Source organism: Strigops habroptila, chromosome 8 (genome assembly GCF_004027225.2).
Source record: "Strigops habroptila isolate Jane chromosome 8, bStrHab1.2.pri, whole genome shotgun sequence".
Lineage (NCBI taxonomy): Eukaryota > Metazoa > Chordata > Aves > Psittaciformes > Psittacidae > Strigops > Strigops habroptila.
Genome location: NC_044284.2, coordinates 62,493,028 through 62,510,387, shown reverse-complemented (window position 1 = coordinate 62,510,387; position 17,360 = coordinate 62,493,028). Strand labels below are relative to the sequence as shown.

The 17,360-nt window shown below is 45.5% G+C and overlaps 1 protein-coding gene across 1 annotated transcript in view; it reads left to right on the top strand.

The window, feature by feature from the left end:
* NEGR1 (neuronal growth regulator 1) overlaps positions 1 to 17,360 on the top strand; it is a 306,944-nt gene that overhangs the window by 275,938 nt on the left and 13,646 nt on the right. The window contains exon 7 of the mRNA XM_030494056.1: positions 879 to 17,360. This exon is cut by the window's right edge and continues 13,646 nt beyond it. Coding sequence (XP_030349916.1) covers positions 879 to 1,003 — 125 coding nt within the window. The 3' untranslated portion in view covers positions 1,004 to 17,360. The remainder of the gene's footprint in view (positions 1 to 878) is intronic.

The following is a 17,360-nucleotide window of genomic DNA, read 5'->3' as shown; positions in this document are numbered from 1 at the left end:
GACTCCGCAGCCCCCCTGGGCAGCCTGTTCCAGTGCTCTGCCACCCTCAACGGAAAGAAGTTCTTCCTCGTGTTGAGGTGAAACTTCTTGTGGTTTAGTTTATGGCCATTTCTCCTTGTCCTACTCTCACTAGAGTCAGTCCCCAACCTGTGCTGGTACTTGGGGTTCTTCCTCCCCAGGTGCAGGACCCTGCACTTGCCCTTGTTGAACCTCATTAGGTTTCTCTCCATCCAGTTCTCCAGCTTATCAAAAATCATTGGTTTCTGCCTGAGTCCAGACAGCCTGCAGCCATCCCACCCGTGGCTGCTGCAAGTGATTGCCTCCTCACTAGCTTTTCCTTACATTTTAACTCTCTCTCTGCATGCACTTACTGTCATATTTACTTAGGAATTTGAGAAAGGCTTTGTATTACAGCAAGTAAATACAAGTTCCACAAAGAGACTGAAAATAAATATGAATGTCTTTGGCTAAGCAAAATTGTCAAGATTCAGCTTCTAAACTTAGGCAGAAAATTAGTTGTTTTCCAGCAGAGCTTAGACATTCACCTCTCATTGATTTCAGTAGAGATCTTAATGCTCAGTAACTTGAAAACAGATAAATTATTCAGATGTTTAAACCTGATTTGCTCGGCTGATGTCAAATACTCACATTTTAAATGCTTGCCTTAAAAATGGTTTATCCTCTTTAAAACTAAAAGTCATCTTCACTCAGCAGTGTGGCAGGAGGGCTTGGCTACCTTTGCAGCAGCTTCTCCGGTTTTCAGGAGGATGCTTTTGCTGCAGTAATGATTATATCTGAGAAGAGTTATTGAAAACTAAGAATTTGGGGTACACCAGGAGTGGCCATTTTCACTTAACCCCTTTCTCTTCTCTTTGCAGCTCCCAGTACAGCCCAGTATGGGATCACCGGTGATGCTGAAGTCCTCTTCTCCTGCTGGTACCTTGTGTTGACACTGTCCTCCCTCACCAGCATATTCTACCTGAAGAACATCATTCTGCACTAAATGTAAAGACCCATAAAAGGCTTTTAAGGATTCTCTGAAAGTGCTGATGACTGGCTCCAATCTGGTAGAGTTTGTTAAAAGCAGCGTGGGATATAATCAGCAGTGCTTACGTGGGGATGATCGCCTTCTGTAGAATTGCTCATTATGTAAATACTTTAATTCTACTCCTCTTTTTGATTAGCTGCATTACCTTGTGAAGCAGTACACATTGTCCTTTTTTAAGACGTGAAAAACTCTGAAATTACTTTTAGAGGATATTAATTGTGATTTCATGTTTGTAATCTCCAAGTTTTCAAAAGCATTCAGTCATGGTCTGCTGAGTCGCAGACTGTAGTTTACAAAAAAAAAAGAGAAGATATTGCAGTAAAAATGTGCTTCTTTAAGGCTGCAATACAAATATTCAGTTCCCTTCTTAAACAGCATTCTATCCACATTTACACAGAAACATTTTTTCTTTTTTGATATAAAAAAACATAACAAATAATATTGCCTTCAAAATATTTCTTCAAAATATTACACATATCTAGATTTTCTTCTAGCATGATATTCAGGTTTCAAGAATGAGCCTTGTATTATAACTGCATTGTGCAGTACTGCTTTCTGGTTTCTTTCCTTTCTCCTGCAAATTCAGCATGGGTGTGCCTTCATAAAACACTACTTTCCTCTTCCTCTCCAACAAATCTGGAATGTCTTTTGGGAAATGCTAAAGCATCCTTTTGAGCATAACAAATCTCTAGTTGAGGACAAAGGTGCTATTGGCTAAAAGCAAAACCTCCTTTCCCATCTCTAGGGGGTCATTGAACAGCTTCAGACTTGGGTTTTTAGGCAACCAGTTGAGGATAGCACCAACTCCTCCTTGTGTTTTCCATCTACCACCACTAACCAGTAGGTGATCCTGGTAAAAACCAGTTTTTCCCATTACAAAACAGAACACAAATTATTTTGAGACATCTTTTGAATGTAGGAACGTTTCCCTTAGTCATTCTAAAGCCAAATTCCTCAATGGCTGTAAATGTGAGAAACTTAACAGTCCTTTTTGTATTACTGGCAAAAACTATGTGAATTGGTATTTTTCTTGCACTTAATTTTGTACTGGTTTGGCTAATTTAGCAATGATAAAGGATGCTTTTAAATATTAGATATCTGAAAATACATGAAGTATCAAGCAGAATTTTATATATATACATATATATATTAAAACGAGGTTGCTCCAATAACTGTACCGAAGTGCATGTTGCCGTCCATGATAGAATCTTCATTACACACAGGACTTCATTACCAATGTACTAACACTGTACAAATAGCTTACACAGCAGTTAAGGCCTCATACCTAATTTCCTAGTACTGCAGTCTATCGAGATAACACCCATTTCACCCAATGAAGGATCAAGTTCTGAAATAGCATCTAATGCTACTAACTTTGTTGTTCTTAAACAGCCGCAGACAGCACTAATGCAAAATGTTACTCACAGTTTATGGCTGAGTTTCAAAATGCCACCATCTGTGTAAATTGCTGGGGCATGACGATGGCTACAGCCCTTGACTACAACATCCCCTGGTGACCCCAACAGATCTTGACTTGCTTACAAACCAACTATTGATGACAAGAGTAACAAAACCACTATTGACACCAACACTCCTGTGTTTTCTATATGCCTGGTAGGTGACACAACTCTTGTAAGTACAATATTTTGCCTCCTATCAATAGGTTTTTGTAGTGAGCAATACCAGATGAGCACTCTGCATACTCAGCAGTTCCAAGTTCAGCTCACAGGTACCCCAGTTTTTGAAAAGGCAGACTCTGGGTTTCACTAGTCTCAGTATACACCACCCCATGCTAACGTGTAGACAGAACATGCAGTGAATCTGTTGTAGTTACTGATAAAAAGAAATATGTTGACTCCAAAACATGGAAATGAAGTGTCCTGGTTCACTCTGTGTACGTTCAGTGACAGATCATACTATTTCTATCTTCTTATTTCCAGTACTATTTTCAGTAATGTGGCATTTTTTAAAACCTTGAATAACATGACAAAATTAATCCTCTGAGGAAACAGTTGAAACCCATTTCAGATTGTACTATACACAGTCCTAATATCCTGATGTCTCTTGTATTGCAGCTTTAAAGTGCTATATTTTAGAATCCATTTGCTAGAAACAAACAGTGGTGCTGCAGAAAGTATTGTGTCAGTATGGTTTTATGAGGGGGAAAAAAAAAAGGATACACATAGCCCAGCTCATACGCCTTGTCTCACATAAAACTGAGATGTTTCTATACTGTGGCTGGATCAAATTCTGTATTTCAAAGATATATTTCTTTCCAGTGGTTCCCAATATCTGGAACATAGTATTTCCAGCAGCAGAATAGAATGAACAGCAGCTTTATTAAATATATTTCAAAAAGATAATTATAAGTTGACTGTTTGCATTCGTACCTATTAGAGCTACTGGATAACATGGACAAGATATTCAGTCCCATCTCTGACTTTTCACTTAAATTTGGGGGGACGCTGTTATTGTCAAGTTTAAAAAGTAAAAAGCAAACGAACCCTATGAACATTTCTGGGTGCCAATGGTGTTTCCTTAGATGAAATAGGTATTTGGCAGCAGTCAGGCCTATCGCAATAGGTATTTGATAGCAGTATTTGATGGTGGATGTGTGTGTGGGTGTGAAGCGCAGTGCAGGGCGAGCTCTTGGTGTCCATGGAGTTAGTCTGCTTGTGAGACTTGCCTGCTCCATGCTCCACTCCTACAAAGAGGTGCAGCCACGCTGTACTTGGTGCAGCAGTTAACCCAACACACCTAGTGTGTGCAGCCAAATGAACTTCGTTTTTGCAGGATTGGAGCTGTAGGCAGCATGGATCAAATAAAGCAACTTGGTTCTTGGTGAATGTTCCATGCAGTGAACTGGTAATTGTACAGACTGGAACTTATTGAGGTGTTGTTCCAAAATGGACCATGCTGCAAATAGAACTCAGCCATGTTTTACAAAACCTACGCACCCTGTTAATCTGTGGGTGTATTTGCTTTAGGCAATGGTTGGAAGGTATGTTCTAGGCTTCTTCAAAGGATTAACCCATACCGTTCACATCTGTTGGGCAAACATTATTCTATTTATTCCCAGCTTTCAAATGTGATAAAATAAATGGCTTAGCTCCAAGCAGCATAACTGAGGTTGTTGTCCACATTGGAAACCCCAAAGTCTGTAACAGCATAAATAAGTTCCTACTTGTGTAATATCTCAGGTCTGCAGGTGCCATTGCGTTGGTGACATCCACAAAGCAATGATGCTCTAGTTACACAGTTGCTGATGGTGATATTATACTAATACTGAATTAAAGGATGTCTCACAACTTCCTGAACAAATGCAGTTTCTCAAGGGTTTATAACTTGGCAGGAAATGCATCCTTCAGAGCTAGACAGCTTTTTTAAGCTTTTCAATATATATATTATTTTAGAAACTGTGCTGTTTTTAAGATGCAGGAGTGTTAAAACCCATCATCAGAGAAAGCTGCTTTTTGCACATTTTCAGAGCTGGCATTCTGGACAGACAATGGGAAATGTTCTGCCTACCAAAATCTCCACTTAATCCACAGAACTGTGTTATAAAGAATGTCTATACCAAAATATGTATTTATATGGATGAACAATATGCCTTAAAGACTAAATATGCATTTACTTCGAAGACTGGGCCAGAACTGTGCCCAGTCTGGAGGTAAATAATCCATATTTCAGAGCCTGCCATGGAGGGACTTGTTTTGTTGAAGAAAAAAGAAAAGGGGGAGGAGAGGGAAGTGTTTCTTTTGAAAGACTCATAGAATCGAGTAGGTGGGAAAAGACCTTTAAGCTCACCAAGTCCAACCGCTGCCCAGCACTGCCAAGGCCACCACTAACCCATGGCACTGGGGCCTCGGCTACACGGGGTGTGAACACTTGCAGGGACGGTGACTCCAGCCCTGCCCTGGGCAGCCTGTTCCAATGCCTGAGCACCCTTTGGGGAAGGAATTGTTCCTCATCTCCATCTAAACCTGCCCTGGTGCAGCTTGAGGCCGTTTCCTCTTGTCCCATCCCTTGTTCCTTGGGAGCAGAGACCAGCCCCCTCCTGGCTCCAGCCTCCTGTCAGGCAGTTGCAGAGAGCGAGAAGGTCCCCCCTGAGCCTTCTCTTCTCCAGACTAAACCCCCCAGGTCCCTCAGCCGTTCCTCATCACACTTGTGCTCCAGGCCTTGCACCAGCTCCGGTGCCCTTCTCTGGCCCCGCTCCAGCAACTCAAATCTTAAATAAATTTTAAATATATCTTAATCTAATCTTAAGCATTCTTAAATAATTTCCAAATTCTTGGATAAACAGACGTATGTGAGGAAGTTTAGGAAAAGGATAGATTTTAGCCTGGCCATGCACAGCCTCTTTGGAACAAGGAAACACCATCAACAAAGATACATATCTTAAAAAACAGGAATTAAAAATTCTCCATTCAGCCTTACTATTGACTGTAGATAAATAAGTATTGACATCCAAGGGAGGAATTTGCTTTTAATCTGACCAAACTCGAGCACTGCCGCTGCATGGGCAGGGATGTTGCACACACATTCACTCAGTGCTGGGTTTTGGTCCTTTTCTGTGTTTTTCTGCTGAGCACTGAGGGAAGGGGGAGAGGAATTTATTCTGCTATCGTAAAAGTCTAGAACATAACTGAAAAGAGACAAATCAAGGCAATGGCACAAGGGTCTCCGGGTAGTTTGGAAGGGTTTCTCAGTAAATCCTTCTCCAAATGTTTTGTATCGATAAGGACAGGGGAGATTTTTACCAGGGCACCTTCGGCACTGAGAAATACCTATTTGGACCTACCATTTTTTACACATTTTCTGCTTAATGCATGAAGAACTCAGAGGTTCCTTTAGATTAGAAAATTCCCATATTGAAGCATGCAGAGATCAGCATATTTGCCACCTCCCATAAACTTAGTTTTCAGTCATTCGTATATTTGTCATTCATATATGATTCACAGAATCCCAGGCTGGTTTGTGTTGGAAGGGAGCTTAAAGCTCCTCCAGCTCCAGCCCCCTGCCCCGGGCAGGGACACCTTCCACTAGAGCAGGTTGCTCCAAGCCCGTGTCCAACCTGGCCTTGAACACTGCCAGGGATGGAAGTTGGGTCTGCACTGGGGGTTGCTGAATGATGCATAACAGTCCTCAGCCACTCTGCATCACCTACATGCTCATGTCTCCTACATGCCGGAATTATCCCCGAGGCTTTGCTTCAATGTACGCCAACAGCCACTGTAGTGCCTGGAGAGACGCAGGAAGGACTTTCCCCTTTGCTCTCGCTCTGCTCCCCTGGGCAGAGCAGAGGACTTGGTTTTCCCGCACACTGAACTTTGAACCCACTGCAAACAGCAGTGAAAAACAGCCCAGTGAAAGGCATTTTCCTTGCAGTCCCCCAAGGGCCACTGGGCAGCGGGTAAAGCTCAGCCCCCATTAGCAGAATAAATGACATCCATGCAGCGAGCCAGAATGGAAAGCTGCGGGAGGAGGAGCCGGAGCAGCACTGCTCCGGCCACCACGGCCACAGCAATTTCACCTCTTATTTGCCGAATATAAAAGAATTCATTATTCCTCCACTAACCTTTGGGGGTTTTCATGCTGCCAGATTAAAAATGCCTATAATGATAATATATATTTGGTATCCAGAAGGCAAAAATCTGTTCTCTCCTAATGCACATCCATCCTTCCCTTTATTATTGTTCAATCAAAACCAAACCACAACTCACACATTACACAAGGGAATTTATGTGCAATAACATCAGCTTTCCCACTTATCAAAACAGTTAGTTATAGTCCTAAGCACAGAACTCCCATTAACCCCAGCGATGGTGACTTAAATGTGGCCGACAAGAATAAACCTTAAAGAAGTGACTGAACAGCAGCCACCTTGTTTCCTAGCAGGCATTCAACAGGGAGATGGCACGGCCATTTTTTCCCTCCCTGCCTTATTCATAGAATCATAGAATCCCAGACTGGTTTGGGTTAGAGGTGACCTTAAAGCTCATCCAGTTCCAACTCCCTGCCACAGGCAGGGACACCTTCCACTAGAGCAGGTTGCTCCAAGCCCCTGTGTCCAGCCTGGCCTTGAACACTGCCAGGGATGGGGCAGCCACAGCTTTTCTGGGCAACCTGTGCCAGTATCTCTGTACATGAAAACAAACAGACTTTGCTCTTCTAATTCAGGCTGGGAGGTGCAGCCATTTAGATGTGCTTAACATTTTTGACATGTCACTTCAGGTAGAGATGCTCCCTGGGGGTGGGAGAGGTGAAGCATCCCAGGAGCCATGCAGAGCTGGGCAGGCTGCTCCCACTTCATGCTAATGAGACAGTCTCTTGCAGGAATTTCGGCTCAGTAGAAGCTGCAGGAGGTAGCATGGTTCATTAGGCTGTGAGAGCTTTAAAATGTTAAAGGAACTGGTTTTCCTCTCTCATTTAAGTGAATTGCTAAAAGCACTGGGTCGTTTTTCCACAGAACTTCACATTCACTATTTTCTTCATTAACCTTGACCCTCCTACATTTAGTATGATAAGGGGAAAATAAAGTTAACTCTGAGATAAGCTACTGCAAATTCAGTCCCCTCAAGCTTTTTAAAACAGAGCCTGGGAGTTGGGCCCAGGAGAGCACTGGATCTGTTTTGCCACTGTTCTCTGTATAAAGAGGATTTAATGAGTGTTTGCCAAATATTAAGGCTGATAACACCCTGTGAATCATTTCTAAATTACTTTAAGCAATAGGTGCACGTGTCCTTCCCAGTTCTGTGTTTATTGGTAGCAGAAGGACAAGCAGCGTGCTGGGACAGGACCTTCCTGTGCGCGGTGCTCACTGGGCTGGGGCCAGAGAGGGTCCCCGTATTGCCCTCAGTGGGCAATAAGCCTGGGAGCAGGGGGAAACTCAGAGCTCAATGGAACAATACACTCGATACAGGCTTTAGAAGTTCAGTTCTGGGATATTAGCAACAACAGACTGAAACCACTGCAGAGGCGGCCACGGGCTTTTGCCATTGGTGAGCAACAAGCTGAATTCAGGAAAGTGGTAAATCCATCCACCCTCCCCCAGGTATCCCTGGAAAAGCAAACAAGCTGCATCCTGCTCTGCTATTCGTGTGTTTTCTAGTCTCGACAGGGTTTTTTTTTCTCATATCAATTTAATTGCAAGGCACCAACCTGTGCTCTTCAGCCCGCGGGAGCTGTGCTAAGCAGGCGGAGATGTGCAGCACTCTGTTTCAGGCTTTGCTGGCAGCAGTGGGATGCTTTCCCTGGCAACAGCACACGCAACAGCACTGTGTCCCTTCCATGGGGAAGTGACTGCAGCACAAGCAGGGGGGCTGGCACTGGCCCTGTCTTTTGGTCCCTATCTCTTGGTCACCTTCTTTCCTGGTGCCCATCTTTTTGTCCCCATCTCCTGGTCTCCATCTCTTGCTACCCATCTCTTTGTCCCCTTTCCATGGTCTCTGACTCCTGGTCCCCTTCTCTTGATCTCCTTTTCACCCCAGCCTTGGGGAATGGAAGGCAGGGGATCAGGAGGAGGAGGAGGGAGAGGCTGCAGCTCTCAGACTGACCTCCCAGCCCACAAGATTGACCTTAAAAGAACCCATCAGACAAACAGCAAGCTAAGGCAACGAAGACAGGGTGTTTCACCTGAGGTCTGAGCTCCCACCTTCTTCTCTATGAGGGCTCTGATTGCAACTTAAACCTGAAAGCTCCATGAGGTTTTTCAGACTCAGAAAAGCTTTCCTCCCCAAGTGGGACACGTACATGCTGCCGTCCTCAAGCATGGGGTAGAGTGATAGAGTTTGTTCATCCTGGCATAGCTTTAAATAGATGGAGCAGAGCAGGAGTGTCTGAATGCCAGTTTGCCTCTCCTGCTGATGAGACCGCAGTGGAAAAGACACCTGAGTTTTTACAGTATATTCATTTTCACCAGGGGAGTTGCAGTAAGTGTCCTGGCCTGTGTTTCAGTGCCTTGAGCACCTTTTGCAAAAGGCCACAATGTAGAGACCACATTTCAAACATTCATTTCCCAAAGTCAGTCACACCAAAGTAACTTGGCTGCCACATCAGATGTGGCACCGGCTCCTTGGGAAGCGAGGCAGCAGCAGCGCCAGTCAAGAGGCACTGAGGAGTGCTTCTGGAGCAGGATTTCTCTCCAAAGGCTTTAGAGAAGACACTTCATTCTTCAGGAAAAGCTTCAGCTGAGGGCTTTGACCTTACATTCGAGTACAGAATTAGCGCTGCCGTAAAGGTTAATGAACAGAGGAACGGAGTAAGGAAATTCTGACCAAAATAGTTCTAAAATGGGTTTAAACACCTGCAGGGCTCCAGGCAGCTCTGCTGCTGCTGCAGAAGGACCTGATCCAGCCCACCTATTCCTGGCTTGGAAAACATGTCCCACCAAGAGAACCTGCTCAGAAAGGGGGCAGAGAAGGAGGAGGGTCTGCTGGTGCTTAGGGTACAAAGCCACACCAGTGGTGAGGCATTAGGCTCTGGTTCCCCCCAAAGCTTGTTCTGGCTTTCCTGTCGTAAGATGGAAAGGGACGGGTTTACTGCAGGTCTTGCATGCGGCCAGTTTGGCTTGGTCCTCGCTGAGACCCCAAAGGAGGGCACAAGGATCCTCCAAGTGTTCAAGATGTGCTAATTCTTCTGACAAACTGTGAGCCTGAAACATGTCCTTTTTCTTTGCTTCCTCATCAAGTTGGTGCTTGTGGAAAGTAATTATTTTACCATATGGTGAGATGTGTAATTATTACTGTTAGGCTCTTCACCTAAAACAAGCCTCTTTTTAGCATGGATCTCCCTTCTGAGCGCTGACAACCAGGGATTGGGCCAATTCAGTCAAAACTCAAACCAACCTTACCCCCACATGATACTTTCTCCATTTCTAGTTCCTTTCCACCCCAAAAAATCAGGACACCATTTCTGTAAATAACAACTAATAATGGTCAATACTGGGATGGAATCTGAAAATGAATTGCAAGAATTAGGGCTATTATAATTTAATAATCACTTTAAATTATTGTCTTCATGACTTCAACCATCAAAGGCATTTTACCTATATTAAATCTCAGGCTATTACCCAAACCTGGGAGTTATGAAAGGTGCTTTAATATCCCCATAAATTCATAATGCATGGGAAAGAAATCCCTTCCCACCCTCCACAGGCAGAGACAGAAAGGCCAAAACCAAAATACACCCCAACAGTTCGTGGTGTGGACACTGCTCAGTCCCAGGCCAGCTGCTTAATACAACACTAGAGCTTTTGGAAGGGTGAGGAAGAATAGAACGAGGTGGGGGGGAACCCATTTGTATTTGTTAAACATAGAGAGCCACCATCTGAAAACAAAAGCCAAGCCTCATGGAGGTGCTGAGCCAAATCTGGGTGTAATTATCCTTCTACTATTCAAAATATTGTTATTACAACAACAACTCTCAGCTCAAACCCAGCGCAGCTTTCACACCAAGGTGGGAGATGTTTAAAGAATAGGTATTGGGTCTGCAGCAGAACATGTTTGCACACCTCTGTGTGATGACAACAGCTCCTGGTGCCAGGCACAGCCGTGGTGAGGTCCCATTCCAGGGGCTGGTGGGGCAGCTCCAGGAGCTCCCCAGCTCTTCGCCACCAGGCACAGGGGACACCAGCTCTTCTGCAAGCCCAGGTCCCTTGCCAGAGCTTAGGTTTGAGTGTGGGTGAGCAAGGAGCAAAGAACCTGCTCACTGGGAAGGGCTGGGATTGCCTGTGCAGCTCAGCTCCCGCCCGTCACCTTGCACCGGGGCTACCTCCCCTTTTTTCTCCTCTCCAGGATAAACTCCTGGGAATAACAGGAATAACATCCTGCCATAACATCCCATATAGGAATAACATCCTCAATAGGGAACAACATCCAAGTGTCAAATCCATGTTTAAGGATAGCACCCCGTGCCACTGGAGGCTGGGAATACATCTGATTAACTCATGTGTCCCTCAAACTGATGGGCTTAAGGCCACGGGCTGACTCCTGCCAGCAGCAGCACCATGTCCCTGCAAACCCACCTTGTCACCCACCTTCTCAAGCAGGAAGGGGGCACTGACTGCTCTCCACTACACAGCACCCAACTCTAAGTCGATAACACATGCAAATGCACTTAGCAAAGCACTCCTGCAGATGTTCTTAATTAAACCAACCTAACCCAAGCCCACATCAAGTAATAACCCCCAAAACGCCTTCCCGCTCTCATATGTTCCTGCTCGCTGCTGCAGGATACTGCAGGGATATGATTTTTATAAGAGTAAAGCCTTTGGTAAATAAGCCACCTGTTAAAGCCACACTCCCACTCTCCAAATATTGTTATTTTGTTTTCCAGCCTATGCACAATCTGGATTTATTTCAGATGAAAAAAAGATAATCACTGAAGTTAAAAACCCACCACCACAACAACAACAAAAGCCACCAGTATTTTGACTATTTGCAACTATCCATCTTGTGTGCACATCTGCTCCTTTGCAATCTGGCAGAGCTCCTACATTAAGAGAATCACAGTTACTTATTCAGCCAGGAGCTGATGAATTTCCATCATCAGACCTTGGCAGTTTTCACTTTTTAACTTCTTCAAGCCTTGAATTGTTCCTTATTCACCTGGCTTCACTTTCTATGGGGTCTAATGTCTCATAACAACAAATCCCAATCCAAGACTGCTATAGCAGAGTTGAGCACGAACAGAGTTCGCCTCAAGTTTCACTGTACAATCACTTTTTCCATGCTTTAAAAGCCAAGGTCACTGTTTTCACCCTCTAGCCTGTCTGTACAGGAACATCCTGCTGCACACACCTAGCATGCTCTGTTTAGTCTTTAAGACCCCCTTACTCCCACCCATCCCAGCCCCTGGAAAACACTGGATTAGTTCTACAGGATGGACATGGCCCCAAAACCAAGAACAGCAAAGAACAGAACAGAAAACAAGAATATTTCAGTTGGAAGTGGCCTACAAAAACTATCTAGTCCAGCTGCAAGAAGATATTAAATAGCCAACACTGCCGTTTAAGATCTCTCTTTTCTCCTTTGTAATGAGTAAGGTGGATCATATCGCAGAGTCCTCTTGCAGAGCTGTATCTGGGACTGCAGGGAGGGCAAGAGCCAGAAAGAAGCTGAGGTCCTGGTGTGGAGCTCCCAGTCCCGTGTTTCTGCCCCCACCCCCCACCCCAGCAGGTCTCTGTGAGAAACCAGAGCACTGAAACAGTTCAGATTAATCATAGAAACTTAGAATCAACCAGGTTGGAAAAGACCTTTAAGCTCATCAAGTCCAACCATTCCCCAGCACTGCCAAGGCCACCACTAACCCATGGCACTGAGGCCTCGGCTACACGGGGTGTGAGCACTTGCAGGGACGGTGACTCCAGCCCTGCCCTGGGCAGCCTGTTCCAATGCCTGAGCACCCTCTGGGGAAGGAATTGTTCCTCATCTCCATCTAAACCTGCCCTGGTGCAGCTTGAGGCCGTTTCCTCTTGTCCCATCCCTTGTTCCTTGGGAGCAGAGACCAGCCCCCTCCTGGCTCCATCCTCCTGTCAGGCAGTTGCAGAGAGCGAGAAGGTCCCCCCTGAGCCTTCCCTTCTCCAGACTAAACCCCCCAGGTCCCTCAGCCGTTCCTCATCACACTTGCGCTCCAGGCCCTGCACCAGCTCCGGTGCCCTTCTCTGGCCCCGCTCCAGTACCTCAATGTCCTTGTCATAGTGAGGGACCCAGAACTGAACACAGTATTACAGAGAGAGAGAGACAATAATTTGATGCCAGACCTCAGGGCTTTGTTTAGAGCATGAACATTAAAGTGATGAAGTGAAGGGAGCAAAACTAAGTATAAATGAGGATGCTCTGAGACAGGGCGAGCGGGTAAGCACTGGAGCATACTTTGCTGCTCGTGCCAGGTTGTCCTGGGTTGCAGCTCATGCAGTCTCTGCACCAGTGAGCTCATATTTAGGGGCCTTGGAGTTTACCATTTGAAGGGCTTCTCAGAAGCTGTAATACTCTGAGTCTGCAAAGCTGCAGCTGCAGAACAACGCTCCCCTGTGCCACCCCAGATTAGCACTTTTAACACTGGAAAGTAACACGTTAGAGATGCTCCTGCCCCATTATCCAACCTGGCACAAATGTTAGTGCTATAGATCCAGACCTGACAGAGTACAAATTTCTGTGGTGTGTTGGGTTGGGTTTTAGAATTGGGGCTGAAATAGGGTCCCCAACACCACGCTAAATATTCCCACCAAACATTTTCCCAGGCTTCGTCAATGAATATGCAGGCCACAAAGACCACTGAAGATCTATTGCTTGTGCTGATGAGGGGTTACAAACAGCCACAGACATCCTCTGAGGGTGTGTATGCAGACATTTACCAGGGATTTAAAATGGACTTAGTGATTTTGTGTCCTCATAGCTGAAAACAATATCTTCTTGTCACAAGTAATTACACAGCACAGACTTGGAGGCTTGGAGATAAGTGGTGACGTCCTTGCCCAAGCCAGGTGTCGTGGTTTGAGCCCAGCCGGTAACTCAGAACCACACAGCCGCTCGCTCACTCCCCCCCCCCCCTTCTTCCTCCCCCCGCTCCCGGAGGGATGGGGAGGAGAATGGGAAGAATGCAACTCCCACGGGTTGAGATAAGAGCAGTCCCGCAACTAAGGTATAACACAAAACCACTACTGCTACCACCAATGATAATAACGATTAGTGAAATAACAAGGGGAGAGGATACAATTGCTCACCACCCGCCGACCGATACCCAGCCCGACCCAAGCAGTGATCTGGGCCTTCCGGGTAACTCCCCCCGGTTTATATACTGGGCATGACGTGCTGTGGTATGGAATACCCCTTTGGCTAGTTTGGGTCAGGTGTCCTGTCTCTGCTTCCTCCCGGCTTCCCCTGCTCCCTGGCAAAGCTCGAGATTGAGAAAGTCCTTGGTTGGAATAAACATTACTTAGCAACAACTAAAAACATCGGTGTTATCAGCGTTGTTCCCAGGCTGAAAGTTAAAAAACACAGCACTGCACCAGCTACTAAGCAGGAGAAAAATGACTGCTATAGCTGAACCCAGGACACCAGGTTATCCTTGTACATAACGTCCAGTTAACTTTGGAAGGCTACTTGTGCATGCTGTTATACTTGGTGAATAATGGTTCATTATATCAGACCTGTGGAGATCTAACTGATTGGCAGTAAAAGCTGCATAGGTGATCATGTAAGTGCCTAAAATGTGGTTGTAAAGATGCACCAGCATTATGACTCCATATAAAATTGCAGGCACAAAGCTGGACAAAACTGCTGTTCAAAATCAGCCCCATTATATCCTGTTCCCTTTCAAAGAGAGCCTTTGTGATAATAATTTTGCATGCTGCTGTTTTACGTGTTCACACATACCCCTTTTCTTGCTCTTCAACGCTCACACCAAGCAACTTGGCTCCATCACCTTTAGCTGATATTTCCCCTGTGCCTTCTGAATAAGGCAGCAACAAAACCCTCCAAGCAAGTCTCATACTCTATCTTTAAAAAGAACCCTTTCCCCCCCCCCAAGATAAATTCCATTTTCACTCAGCTACAGGCTTGCCTCTATCTCTTAAACACTAAACCCCATCAGCTTCTGATTTCCCCCCCCACCAAGTGCTTTTATGCATCTTGAATCTAATGTAGATTCTTAGAATCAAGAATGACACAAGGCCTGTATTACTCTTTTCACTTTAAATGCAGCTCACAAATCAATGGTGCCTGGTAATTAGGCAGCTAATTCCCCTTCCCAAAGAGAAAAACAACTAAAATTGTAATGCTCCTCATTTGAAGGTACTATGCTGTAAAACATGTTAAAGATATTTTAATTGCAGAAGTACAGGATGGTTGTGTTGGGAGGGAAGCTTAAAGCTCATCCAGTTCCAGCCCCTGCCACGGGCAGGGACACCTTCCACTAGAGCAGGTTGCTCCAAGGCCCTGTGTCCAACCTCGCCTTGAACACTGCCAGGGATGGGGCAGCCATCAATAATAACTCTAATAACTGTGAGGCTTTAATTAGAGCTGAGTATGAACTGAGTAAACCCTAAAAGCCCACTATCTTCACATGCATATCGTACATGTGTGTATGAAGTGTTGTATTCACAATAACCTGGAACTCATATATGAATTATCTGTGTGGATGAACAGAAACTTATGGCCCCTCATTTCCTCATGCAGGGAGGACACAGACGCAGCCCATCCCATGCAGCCGCTTTGGAGAGCCTGTGGTCTTTGATAATTAGACAGGAAAGAAGTATTTTGCAGATCTGAGCTTATGTCACTTTAACAACATTAGTGCAAAAAGAACAGTTTTATCTGGAAATAACTGCAATGCCCAAACATTGATAGGGAAAAAAAAAAGGGGGGGGAGAGTTGCATCCTTTTAAGATAGACCCTTCCCTCACCTTTCCATCTCAGCCTTCTCCATAAAGAAATCCAGGACTCGTTTCATTCAAAGAACAGGCTTTAAATTCCTCTACTCATGTCAGGGTGGCATTAAATATTAAAGCAAGATATTAAAATTTCAAAGAACCTAAATTAAACCTGAGGTATTAAAAAATAAGTGTTCCTGAATGTTTAATGATAAAGATTTTGTAATTAAGTTCAGAAACCTCTCACATTAAGAAAATGAGGAGCTACCTAAGAAAACTGTTACCATCACAGTGACCTTCCAGAGGGCTGCAGCAGATGCTCCCAGCCCACAGAAAGACACAGGTTTTCTTTGGTTCTCCATTTTCACCCTGCAAGAAGGGGGGACCCAACCCAACAGATGAGGCTGGTGAGGGTGCTCCATCCCCAGGATGGTGCCATTGCCTTCCACCACCACCTCAGGTTGGGGACAAGTATCAGTGCGAGCCAAGCAGCTGCCTTGCTGGGGCCAGAGGATGCTGTCTCCTCTGCCACATGCCACTGGCAACCAGGGCTCTCTTGGTTAAAATTGATTCAATTTCTTTCCTCCCCAACTGTTTAACGGAGTCTCTTGGGCTCTGTGACATCTTTGTGGCTTCCTGTAGAAGCCTTGCCAGCCGTTCATTTTCTCCAAGCAGGGACACCACCGCGGCATCACAACCGTCCTTTCCCTCATGCGATAAGTAGGCTTGCGTGCAGGACCAAGAGGGCCATGGCTACCTAGAGCAGTTCACCGACCTGAGATGTGAGAAGTGCAATGACATGTTATTCATGGCTCTTTTAACCTCAAATGCACTGTGAAAGACAGCTGGATTTACTAAGGAGAAGCAAAACAAACCCAAACTCAATGGTGTTTGTATGCTCTGCAAGCAGGTTTTCCTCCATTATTCATAAGGACAGGCTGACTTCCAAGAAGCACTTACAGGTTGCTCTCCCGTTAGCGTCCTCCTTCCAGCTGGACCACTCTCAGTTTCCCATTATCATAAACAGTTTACAACCTGCCTGTCCACTAATACTAATGAAATCTGTTCTTCTGTGCACATAGAGATTTGGGAGAGGGGTTCATACCAACAGAGTCTGGCACAATATTTCAGTATAATCAGGGGGAAGAAAAATTAAACTAAAACCTCAGCAGATAAAATAACAATGCAAATGAGGATGTCTGAGCGTGGGACATTTTTCTGTACTAAAATAGTCTGAGGTGATGTGAAAAAATTAGAAAAGAGGTCCTCTTCATTTAGGTCTAAGATCAGCAGCCACTACCTCTCCTCCCGAAGCATCCCCTCTCCTCCAGCCAGCCCTCACCTCTTACTCCCTCATCCCCAAAGCAGCTCCCCACATGCCCTCTCTTGGTCAGCACAGTGGGTTGTGGATAGAAACAGCCACGTGAAGCCCCATCCTTTGGCTCGCCATGAGCAGAAGCGCCCCAAGGCGGCAGGGATGGTGCCCATGCAGTGCCCACCATCACCCTGTGACCCCAGCGGTGTCCTCACACTTGTGGGAAGGGTAAGAACCACTGCTCCATGGTTCTCACCCCAGGCAGGTGGGGTGAGGGACTCTTAGAGCCCATGGGGCACAAAATGGATGGATGATAATGGTGGTAATCATAGAATAGTTTGGGTTGGAAGGAGCCTTCAAAGGTCATCTAGTCCAAGCCCTGCAATGAGCACGGACACCTTCAACTAGACCAGGTTGCCAGGGCCAGCAGGAAGGGCTCAGTCTCCTCTGCTGACCAAGAGCACCCATCCATGGGGCACCAGGGTTTCAGAACAGCTCACTAAGTAACCCAAGTCAGGGCCACGAGGGCTCCTTTGCCCAGCCAAGCTCCATTCCCAGGACAGGGCATTAGGGCATTTTTCCCTCCCTCTATCCCAGCTCTCAGAGCTGTGAAGCAGCTCTAGTTC